The sequence below is a fragment of the Cucurbita pepo genome, chromosome 8, assembly GCF_057944985.1.
Source record: "Cucurbita pepo subsp. pepo isolate OVF chromosome 8, ASM5794498v1, whole genome shotgun sequence".
Classification (NCBI taxonomy): domain Eukaryota; kingdom Viridiplantae; phylum Streptophyta; class Magnoliopsida; order Cucurbitales; family Cucurbitaceae; genus Cucurbita; species Cucurbita pepo.
The window spans coordinates 5,322,987-5,335,401 of NC_141805.1; the positions used below are offsets into that span (position 1 = coordinate 5,322,987).

Sequence of the window (12,415 nt, forward strand, 5' to 3'; positions counted from 1 at the left end):
AAGTAGCAGTCTACCAACGTGCGGATATAACATGTGCTAGTTTTTTGGTATAGTTTTCACTCTTAGAAGTAAGAAGTAGATAACATGATCATGTTGCAGGAGATGTAGTAAATGTCAGAGCACATAGATTTTGAATCACGATCTACATCCTATGTATGAAGTGTTACAAATGGTATTGGAGCGATACCTCTTCTAGTAAGATGTGGTTCGAGACAAACTGAGACGGAAGTTGGTGCGCATGTGAAAACCGCATAAACGAAGGGTACATTGTACTGATACCATATATGATGAAAGCGATTTAGAGAATACAATGGCTAGTTTAGACTTAAAAAAATTTAAAGTTACTATATATACCGACAAGATATATCTTTCTTTTTTATGGATCAATCATAAAACTCCAAAGTTTAACGTGCTTTGCTTCAAACAATCCTAAGTTTAGTGACCTCATTAGAATTTTCCTAAGAAGCATGTGAGTCAAGACAAAGTATACTGATAGAACCTGTGTTAGTTTGTGAGGATAGTTTTCACTCTTAGAAGCGAGAAGTAAGTAACATGACAATATTGTGGGAGAGGACGAGGAAGATCGAGGCACGTAGGTGTCAAATTCATATTTTGAATCTTGACCCAAATCCTGGACAAAAGACATTACAAATGGTATTAATTAAAGCAGTACTTCTTCTAGTAAGATAGAGTTTAGGACAAACTAAGGTTGAAGCTGGTGGGCATGTGACAGCCAAGTAAGTGAGAGGTACTGAATGAACCGAGAGAAATCTAGAGAATATGATGGCTATGATAGATTTAAAAGAATTGAAAGTTACTATCTATACCAACAAAATGCACAAAGTTAAGTGTGCTTTGGTTGGAGTGATTCTATGTTGGATGACCTGCTAAAATTCTTCCAAGTATGTTGAAAAAGACACATGTTGTTGGTTGGTGAGATAGTCTTCGCGCTTAAAAGGGAGAAGTTTGGGAGCCATAAATTTAGTTTGAACATTGGGATATAATAAAAGCACCATAAATTTAGTTTGGCAGCCAAAACTTTAGGACCATCTCATCTTCCTTCATAATATATGTTTTTATTAAACTTTTATTAAACTTTTACACCAAATCCAAAAAAATAATAATTTAAATACGTGGCAAATCAGGATTGGAGCATACTCCACCATTTTAATTTCCAACAAATAAATAAATAAATAAATAAATAAATAAACAACACCTAACGACAAAACGGTTCCATCGATACCATCCTTCCTTTCTTCCTCAGCTCCTTCAACATTCTCCATTTCTCCCTCGATGCACCAAACACTCTCCTTCTGCAACTTCACATGGCGGGTCAATATTCTCTCAGACCCAATTCCTCTTCTCAATCTCTTTCTCCCTCTCACACCCTTGCTTCTCGCCTGCTTCTCCTCTTAACTCTTCTTCCCTTCACTCTTGCTTGCTTTGCTTTCCTTCTCCAATGGCGGGGCGGTCTCAACGACCCCGTTTCTCGCTGGTCACCCGACCAGCATCAGTTCCCCGGTATGTCCACTACGGCTCCTTCTCTTCCTTCTCATTCTTCCAATTCGGATTGTGTTGATCTTCTAGGTCGGACTCATTCCCCTGCATTTTCTTATTACCGGGATTGGAAGTTCGACTACGCTACGGATCTGAAGCCCAAGGTCAGTTCTAATTTTTATTTTTTTTTTCCTGACTTGGATTTCGGTTGTTTCATATCTTTAATCGATTGTGCCACTGGGATTTCGGCGTTTGGGTGTGGCGTCAATTGATCCAATCTTGTTAAGGTGGCCAATTCTTAGCTCTGATTCATTCCTGAGGACTGGGATTGATTTTGGCTGCCTCTGTTTGTTAGATCCCATTTTGTGCTGCGTTTTCCATTTCGAATGGCGGTTCTGTTTGATTCTTACGAATGAATGCTATATATTCATGAATTTTGTTTAGCTTTCACGTGAGACGCCAATGATGTTCTGAGAAAAATTCGACCTTAGATGTTAGTTTTCTCATATTTTCATTAGGATTATGTAATATCCTTGCTATTTCGACAGAATCAGCAAAGGAGATTTACTCTTTTACGTTGGTGTTGAACCCTCAACCCAGACAGGAATGTATAACTTATGTCTCTGAACTTCATACTTATCAGATTTGCATTACAACTAGCACTTCTGCTGGTTTAGAGCAGACTTTACCCTGGATCTTCTATCACAAGGTCATTGGAGTTTCGAACTTTTTCCTGTTCGTGGAAGGGAAGGCTGCCTCCCCAAATGTGTCGAAAGTCTTAGAAACCATTCCGGTGAGCCATGTCCTGTGCTGTGCCTTCCCACTGTGAAATCCATGTTGATTAATTTCTTTCTTTTGTCTTCTGGAGTTGTAACGTTCAACTGAAAATTATTTGTTTTTCAGGGAGTGAAAGTTATATACAGAACAAAAGAGCTAGAAGAGCAGCAAGCAAAGAGGTCAGTATATTTTTTATTCCAGACATGAATAACATTTCCCTCCCTGTATTTCCTTTGTTGTTTGGTTCCATGGAATTTTTTTTCATTGTTTTGCTTCTGAATTCTCTTTTGTAACGTGCGTCTCTTTCCAGAAAAAATAGTCTTCGACTCTTTTTAACTGAGATTCATTTGTTTGAATTTTAGTCGGATTTGGAACGAGACATGGTTGTCAAGCTTCTTCTACAAACCATGTAATTATGAATTGTTCGTGAAGCAGTCACTAAATATGGAAATGGCTATTGTCATGGCTAGGGTATCGTATTTTTCTCTCTCTCTGTATTATGTACTGAACATCCGCACAACTTTTTAACATGCGAAAATAATTCAGTCTAGGTAATTAATTTTTTATTGAACAGAATGCTGGCATGGATTGGATCATCCATCTGGATACTGATGAACTGATGCACCCTGCGGGCACGAGGGAGTACTCATTGAGACTATTGCTTGCCGATGTGCCTGCAAATGTTGATATGGTTATTTTTCCGAATTATGTGAGTGAAGCAACTTCATAAAGCTTTCTTCAAGATTGCTCCATGTGCTTGTCTCAGCCAATGTTGTCTTCTCTTTGGTGCTAAGAAAACTTCATGAACTTAATCTCTTTACTTTATGTTGTCACTGATGTTGGAGGATATGTTGGCTGTATTTTGTTTCAGGAGAGCAGTGTTGAGCGCGATGACGTAAAAGAACCCTTCAGCGAGGTATAATTTCTTCATATATTTTGTTCAAAGTTACCTGGCTAGTGTTTAACTGATAAAATAATATTGTAACATACTTTGGAATCAGAAATTTTCTGTTAGTTAAATTTGGTTAAGTTACAAATTTGGTCCCTCTTGTTTAGAGAAAGCTAGAATTTATTCTCTGTAGTTTTAAAAGTTAGAATGTTTTTTCTATGGTTTGATAAAACCCTCCTAAATAGTCTCTAGAAGGGTTTTATCAATCATAAGAACTAATTCTAACATTCAACATCATAGCCACTAAATTCTGACTTTCTCAAAGCCATTATGATCCAAATATGTAATTTAACTGTTAAATTTCTTAACAATTGTTATTGAAATGAAATGTAAGCTCATGTAGTTACTTGGTACTGAACTTGTAAATTGTAAGGACCTGGTTGAATACGGTTTTAATAATTAGTTTTCTATTTCTTAAAATTAAAAATTTCTTATGACGCTTGAACAGTTATTGAGTTTGCTTGAACAGTTATTGAGTTTGCTTGAACAGTTATTGAGTTTGCTTGAACAGTTATTGAGTTTGCTTGAACAGTTTACAAATCACTGAAAGTAGAACTATATCTATGTTTCTTTGTTCATAGATAATTTAAAAAAAAATAAATCTCCATAAATTACTTAATTTTGTATTGAGAAAAATAAAAAAGTTAGTCGTGATTGGAATTATAAGAAATATCTTTTCAAATAGTTTTCTGAAGGGAATGAGTTTAAATGTGTCTACCCACCTTGGCGAAGAATAGTTGAGGTGCATAAGTTTGCGGAGCACTCACCAATATTAAAAAATGAAAAGTTTTCTAGAGAAGGGACGAGGGGAAATGGTTTTTAAAATTCTATGTAATAAATTAAACTTGAAAGAATTTTTCAGAAAACACATAAACCTTGCCTTATGATTTCTCGTTTGAGTATTCTCTCACACACTCTTTCTCTGGAATTTCAAATCAGACTCCTCTTTTTGATTAATGGAACTTGGATTCAGATTTAGTCTCATTACAACATTTGCAACCTATACCTTTTTCTTTGGTTTAGCTTGACAAGTTCTTTATTTTTCTGTTTAGCCTGGAATAAAATATTGTAGTTTGTGTACTCTTTATGAAACAGAAGAGAGTCTGAGTAGAACCAAAAAGTCATGGGGTCAAACCTGACCAAGTTTTTTGCTTAATCCTTTATGCTTGTTCAGGTATCAATGTTTAAAAAGAATTATGACCATCTCCCAAAAGATGTATACTTTGGTAATTATAAAGATGCTACCCGTGGCAATCCAAACTATTTCTTGACATATGGAAATGGAAAATCAGCTGCTCGGATTCGAGACCATCTTCGTCCAAATGGGGCACATCGATGGCACAATTACATGAAGACTCCCAAGTATATATTATTATTTTATCTATTTGTTGTGCATGTCTTAAAATTCTTTTATGTCAGCATATTTTTTTCCCAAGCAGTATAGCTAACCGTTACTGGAATCCATGGGAATCTTTTCTTTTTTTTTTTCTCTTAGTGAATTTATTCCTTGTATCTTGCCTTTAGTAGGTTAAAGTGAGGATATCTTCTTTAATTACTCTTGGTCTATTTTTGATCATTTCTTTGTACTCGGTACATATGTATTTAACAATGATAGTGAGGTCAAGTTGGACGAAGCTGCTGTTCTACATTACACATACCCTAAATTTACTGATTTGACTTCAAGACGTGATCGATGTGGCTGCAAACCAACAAAAGATGATGTTAAAAGATGCTTTATGTTAGAATTTGATAGAGCTGTGAGTTCGACTACCCTCAGTGTTTTTTCTCTTTCTACTGCTTTTTCAGTTAAGTTTAAGCCAATGCAACTGTTACTTGTGCTCCATCTACTATTTTTGTTGTTTCTTTTAAGACTCAATGATTCTATATGTAGCTAACTCTAATTTTGTATTTATATGCTTTTATAAAAGAAAGATTTGTATATATATTTCAGAAGTTTTTTCAGTAGTGATCAAGTTATTTTTAAGCGGAAGAAATTCCACAAAGGTGGGAGATTTAGCCTTGACCAACCATCCTAATTACCTTGACACTCTAATTACTTGTTTTGCTCTTGGACACACAAAGACTGTGCTCTTACCAATCTCAAAGGAGTGTATTACTTGTTTTGCTTCTACTTGGTATCTAGTCTCAGAAGGTATTTTTAATTAAAATTTGGTGCAAATTTCGCCAATTGGTAATCCTTTTTATAATCCTCTGGGCTGATGGGGATACCTCATCTCCTTTTTGTACTATCCTTTTTCTTCATAATTTTTTTTTTCCCTATCCAAACAAGAAAAATGGAAAAAAGAAAAAAGAAAAAAGATTATATTGTACCAAATAGGTTGAAAGAGAAGGTTGGTTGTCTAGCTTGGATCAAAATAATTATTGTTTAGCTTTAGCCTCCTCTTTTAGTCCATTATAGAGTAACTTTCCCTTGGATGCTTACCTTTCCCTCTAACACAAGTTTTTTTTGGGGAATATAATCTCCTAGTACAAGTTAATAAGGGAAGATTTACTGGAGAAGCCACCAAAAAAGTATTTGCACAAGCACCTCTTATCCTATATATGCGAGAGGAGAGGTGAATATTATCATGGGAGGTCATTGGACCGAGCCACTCTTCCACCTCGTGGTTTGTCAGGATTGTGTGATTATCAAGAACCCAAGACTTGACTTCTCATTCCAGCAGCTGGAGATTGAAGTTGGTACGCAATTAGTAACGTGAGTCTTAGTGAATTGCTGAACTTAGTGAAGTATCATTTGCCTGTTTAAAGTAGAAAACCAACCATAAGCCTGTAAAGAGTAGAAGAGCATCCATAATTATCTCTTTATGCTACAGAGTTTATTTTCTTCCAAAGGAATCTTCAAATCCATTTAAGATGGAGAGTAGTTTCTCTTCGTGATTACTCCAAAAACAAGACTACCAAATTCCAATGGAAAGCCACCTTGTTACAAGCAACTAGATAACCTAAAATTACATAAGGAGAGGACAGCCTAGCCCCAACCAAGATCACAGAAACTTTAGCTATTGAAGTAGGGATATAATTTAGACCAAGCTAGGCCAGCAAAAATTACATTGTAAAGAAAGACTTGGTCACAGTTTTTAATTGTGATAGTGAAAAAAGTACTCATGTTTCAGATCCGGAAGTGGAGTTTTTGTGAAAAGTTCTCCCGAGGAATATGAACTTGATGACTGTAGCAAAAGGACTAAAGTTACAAGAATGATTAGGAATCTGCCTGGAAATTATGATGTTTGAAGAAACTAAATTGAAGTTGATAGACAGAAGGATTAATAAACATTGAGAAGCTGGGTCTATATTGGATAACAATATGTTAAAACCCTTGGAATATCAGGTGGCTTGCTGATCTTGTAGGATGAAACATTATTAGGGTGGAAAAGATGCTTAAGGGAGGATACTCCTAATCAATTAAGGTATTTCTCGAAGATGGGAAGGATTGTTGGATTTCAAATATTTGTGACCCGAAGACGAGGAAAGAATTTTTTTGTGGGAAGAATTAAAAACCTGATGGGATACGCCTCATACTTCCACATTACACCAGCATGAGAAATCCAGTGGAAGAAAAATATCTGAAGGCAAGTTCATCAAGATGACGAGGTGCTGAATTTTAAAGAAATTTCCCAAGTCAATAGAAAGTTTACATGGTCAAATTTGAGAGAAGATTCATTTTTCTTCTCAGATTCACAGTTCTTTTGTTTTTTCTGTCTAAAGAACGAATGGTTTTTTTTTTCTTTTTTTCCAAAGAATCAATGGTGATTAGAAAAGACTAAAATTACTGCTGATCATTCTCCGTATTTATCTGGGAACTTTTTTACTTGAAAGGTGTTGAAAATTTTCATTGTATATATCAATCAATGGGTTTATACAATATCTGTATGCCAGTTTATTTGGAATGGTGTGTGTACGTATGTTGTGTCGTCCATTGTCTGTAACCATGTTTCTTTGCTGATTCTGGTTCTAAGTCTTATGGAGGCAAACAAATTCAAAGGGTCAGGGTTTTTCCTCTATACACAGCAGTTTCTCTCTTTCAAAGATGTTATTTATTGTAAGAAAAAATTATTTACTCTCAGTTCCTTTCTTTGGAAGATTTTATTTGTTGCAAGAAAAAAATACTACCCTCCCAACCCATCAATTCAGTTGGAATCTAACTCAAACGTCAATAACTTGCCATTAGTTAGGAAAATAAGTGATAGGTAATGCATTAAGCGAGAATATATCAAATCCTGTATGAATATATAATATTTTTAAATATCTGTGTGTGTTTCTTTTTTGAAATATTTGTGTTACTTTTTTAAATATCTGTGTATGTATTAAAAAGGAGCCATCTACATATAAAGAGTTTTAAGACCATCTCTGATCTTTGTGGGTCATCCTTCTCATGGACCAAAGAAAGTCTTATGGCTGACTTTTCAAGGTTTTTTTTCTTGGACTCTTTGGTGTAAGAGAAATGGCTTAATTTTCAGAGATTTAGCACATCCAATTTTGATAGTCTTATGGAATTAATTGTTTTTTGTTCTCTTTATTGGTTTAAATGTAAACACTCATTTTCTGATTTATAGTACTTCATCTTTAATTACTAATCGGAGATCTTTTACATAATACACCTTTTAGTGATGGGAGTGGTGTTTACTTCTTTCTATTTCATTCATCAATGAAATTATTCTTCCTTAAAATAAACACTGTTGGCTCATTAAATTTAACTCCTCTTGTATAAGTACAAATTTTTGGAAGCATAATTATTTAAGTTTCACTCTTCTTGTATACTTTGAACTTTCCTTTGACATCTTCACACTATGTTCTTTACAGGCATTCATAATTGCTTCAACTGCAACAGAGGAAGAAATGCTTCGCTGGTAATGGTTATGCGCATTAGTAAAATTTCCATCTCCATTTGTTTGATTTGAAATATAAAGGTCTCATGGGTTGCATATGTAGAATCTCCCATTGGCTAAATCTATATTGCAAGGCTGTCCGAAATTGCACAGGCCAGGGTTAAATCTTTAGAAATATGATGCTAGAGAAATTTTCAAAACCTAAAAACGAAAAGCCAAATGGTTATAAAATGTAGCCTACCTTTTTTTGTTCTTAAACTTTGGCTCGATTTTTTAGAATGTTTTTTAGTGAAGTAGTTAATAAAGGAAGAAAGCTATATGTGGAAATAGTATCTCTAGGTTTAGTTTTACAAATACAGAGAAGTAAAGACAAAATGGTAATCTGGCCTTAGTGTTTTCTATTGTCTCATTTCTGATGGCTAATGGTAATCTGGCCTTAGTATTTTCTGTTGTCTCATTTCTGATGGCTACTTGGCCTCCAGGTCTTTCTGAATGCTTTTCTGAACATTTGTCATTATGGAAAGAGCCTTCGTGAGATTAGTTGTGAGATTTCGTATCAAGTATTCTTCCCTACTACTGTCCCATTATCTCCTCTTCCAGCTTGCGATATTTTCTTGCATACATTGGGAGATGGACAGCATTGTTGCTATCTTATTTGTTATCCTAAGACTCAATCCTCAGATTTACATAAATCCTGGTCTGGCTTTTAACAAGTTCCTGTTATGTTTTAGGTATCGTGAACGAATTGTTTGGACTGATAAATCCCTGAACTTGAAACTCTTAAGAAAGGGTATTCTGACTCGGATTTATGCACCTATGGTGAGTCAACTTGTATCAAATCTTTCTTGTTTCAAGTATTAAACTTAGAAGACGAATCGTTTTGCATCAATAAAACTGCATGGCGGAAGATAAACTCAAATGTTTTATTGTATTTACAGGTCATTATTCAAGGATTGAGGAATTCTGGCATTTTTAGTTCTGTAATCTCATCTGCTGTTCAAAATACACTGGCCAAAGATCAATTCTTATCATCTGTTGAGAGTAGCAACTCTTCTAGACCAATTAAATCTCGAGTTATATCTTCTCGAAAGATTGGTATTAATAGAGGTGGGGATTCTCAAGCGGCTGCCAGAAGGGTCCTGGAATTTCTGGACGATCTCTCTGACCTTTCAGCTATGCCACCATTATCTCCGCCCAGCCTCGACAATGATCTTCCAGTTCCATCTACATAAGTATTATCCATCATTATAAAATTGTTTCCACTTCACACGGTCCTGGGTGGTGGGATTTGGAATTCGTCAGTCTGGGAGAGAAGGAAACCTTTAGCAAGCGGAGACTGATACAGGCTGCCATGAAAAATTTGAGTGTTTGAATTCATGGGGTTTTCCCGATCACTGTCCAAGCGGCTGATGTACATTTCAGGTTTAGATTTTACGGTCTATAGAGTTAGAATTGTAGAGAGAGCTTGGACTTTGGATTTAAGATTAATGATTGGTTTTTTTTTTTTTTTTTTCTTTTTTTTTTCTTTTGTAGCCCAATTGGATTTTGGATTTAAGCTTTCAATTGTTTGCAGATACTTGAAACATTTGAGATTCCCTCATCTTTATGAGGAAAAGCAGAGGAAACAAACAATTTTACAATTTTAATGTAACTTAAAAGATATCCAAATCCATATTCATTTTAGTTGTGGATGTTCTTTCTGCCTAATCACCAAAAAATGGAACATGGTATATTATTTGGTAAATTACATTATTGATTTTGTTGGGATTTATTTTTTCCTTGGTTACGGAATTTGACAGTTCGATCTCAAAGTTTTAGAAAAAAAAATTGACGTCAAACAACTGATAATGACTTCAAAATGTAGTAAAAATGGTGATTGTTGTTTAACTTATGTATCATATTTGACCCTTTATATTATACACAAATATCTTGTATGATTGAGGATATCTAGTCTTCCATTACGGTTTAACATAAATATCATATTTGACTCTTTGTCATAGACAATTATCGTGTATGATATTTAGTCTTCCATTACGATTTAACATAAGTATCATATTTGATTCTTTGTTATAGACAAATATCGTGTATAATATTTAGTCTTGTATTATGGTTTATCATAGCTATCATATTTGACTTTTTTATTATAGGTAAATATCTCGTATCCACTTATTGTTCTTTCCATTTCTTTTGTAATTTATTTGATTCCTTAAATTATTATAAACAAAAAAAACTTTCACCACCATTTAGGGGTGGTTTTAGTAAATATTCTCATGGTATCATAGCCGGTTTAGTAACCCTGACCATTTCCTCCCCATGGCTTCTAAATTTTTTTCTCATCTTCTTCGCCACCACTGTTGGCTTTGACACTGCAGGGGCAATCGCTATGGTTGGCGCAGGTGGAGCTGATTGATTACTCTTCGGCTCCACCTTTTTAGCCTCCAAATGATCGTTTGTAGGCCCACCTTTCGCCATACTCTATACATACAACCTCACCTTCTCCAACACAATCGGTTTCTCTTTAGCCAGCATAGCTTTTTTCATTTTCTTCCCCATCGGCTTTTCATCTTTCAAAGAAACCCTAACCTCAAAATCCTCATCAGCGTTCTCATCGGAAATATACGAAATCTCGACAAGCCCATCGACCTTCTGCAGAGATTTACTTCCAGAATCTGGGCATTGGCTTTAATTGTCGACTCTTGGGTCCAGGCTCTGCGTGTGGACTGGCCTCTTTGCCAACCAAGTCGGTGTCGGCCTCCTTGGCAAAATCACATCATTCGCCCACTGTGGTGACTCTTCTAGTTTCAACACTGTCTTTGTCCCTTGCTTCGAGGGGGCATGTCTCCCTCTCCATCCATCGGAACTTCACCACCTGCTATGGCGCCGGCTACTTCTCCACTAGCTTCACTTACTGCTCCTTCGGAGTCACCAGTGCAAACTTAAGTTGCAAATCCCTCAATCTTGACTCCTCTTACTCTGGCTCCGTCACAGACCTCTACTCTTGACAATGGTGGTGCTGTGAATAGAATCGTTGTCTCTGGGTCTATCATCATGATTGTAATTTCCTCTACTCTACTGCTTTAAATGCAATCGGTCTATTTTCACTCTTGGCTCTCCTCTAGAGACGCACATCTTAGGATTTCATTACTGGCATTAATTGTTGTTGAAGTTTTCTTAGTATATTTTTTATTTACTCTTATTTTTTGTTTTGAAGCTTCACCCATTCATGATGGTCTCTTTATTAGTCAGTTAAAATATACTCGAGATATTCTTACTCAGTGTTCATTTGCTCGATAGCAAACCAGTTTACAAGGCACAGACCCCACTTCGTCTTCGTCCCTCTCTTTCTTTCTTTGTCTAAAATACATCCCAAAGTCCGCATTCTCAATTTATGCCCTCTTCTTCCTTTCTTGTTCTAACTGCCACCACGCCTACCCTTCCTTTTTCACAGCCACCATCAAATCCCTCTCTCTTTGTCTCTGGCCCTTTTCTCATAACAGAGTCATCGCCCTAATTTTGAAGCCTCTACCTTGCGTCTCTATAGTCGACCCCCATAGTTGCTTCTCTAACACCTGACTGTTAATAGTTCTCCTTTCTCTGATTCTACTCTCTATCGATCTCTTGTTGGCGCCCTTCAGTACTTGACCATTACGCGCCCAGATATTGCCCATGATGTCAATTCTCAATTTTCGCATGCCCAAATCACTTTTTTGTTGTCAAACGTATTCTTCGTTATGCTAAGATTATCATTTTCTTAGGGAACTTGTTGTTGCTAGCCAACCTCGCACACAGTATGCACCTTCCTGATCTCCAAGTTGTTGACATCTTCACAAAAGGTGTGCTTCACTCTCGTTCAAATCTCACACTCAGCTAAAGTAAATAAATAAATAAATAAAATAAAATAAACAAATAAAAATAATTATAAAAAATATTAAGTTAAAAATAATAATAAAAATAAATTAAAAAAAAAAAGGAGAAACAATCCTTTTCCACTCCTCTCCACTAACCTCTAGTTATTTCCTTCACCTCAACCCATACTTACCTAGAAAGTCATAGTTACTCCAAAGAAACAAAAAAACAACCATGATTAGATTTAAGAAAAAATGAGAATGACCTCTACCCAGTTGAGATTCACCTGTAGATGGAGATTTACGTGAAGATAGATCTGATCAGGTATATATTAAATCTTCATTTTCTTTTATCCTATTTTTTTTAGAAATCAAAGTCATTATAGTTAAATCTTCCTTCAATCATTACAATGGTTTAGCTTTTAGTTAGAAACTAAATGTCAATCATTTATACTAATTCTAGTAAATCATGTCAGTAATATTATATTAACTTTATATCA

General features: G+C 35.4%; 1 protein-coding gene across 1 annotated transcript; it reads left to right on the forward strand.

Annotated features, from left to right (window-relative positions):
* Positions 1 to 1,229: 1,229 nt before the first annotated feature.
* LOC111784016 (glycosyltransferase-like At2g41451) lies at positions 1,230 to 9,753 on the forward strand. Its single transcript, XM_087126324.1, has 11 exons — positions 1,230 to 1,661; positions 2,141 to 2,290; positions 2,401 to 2,453; positions 2,637 to 2,745; positions 2,849 to 2,983; positions 3,146 to 3,190; positions 4,398 to 4,585; positions 4,839 to 4,980; positions 8,045 to 8,091; positions 8,802 to 8,889; positions 9,009 to 9,753. The coding sequence occupies exons 1-11, from the start codon at positions 1,326 to 1,328 to the stop codon at positions 9,300 to 9,302; spliced, it is 1,587 nt and encodes a 528-aa protein (XP_086982450.1). The 5' UTR covers positions 1,230 to 1,325; the 3' UTR covers positions 9,303 to 9,753.
* The last annotated feature ends 2,662 nt before the right edge of the window (positions 9,754 to 12,415 follow it).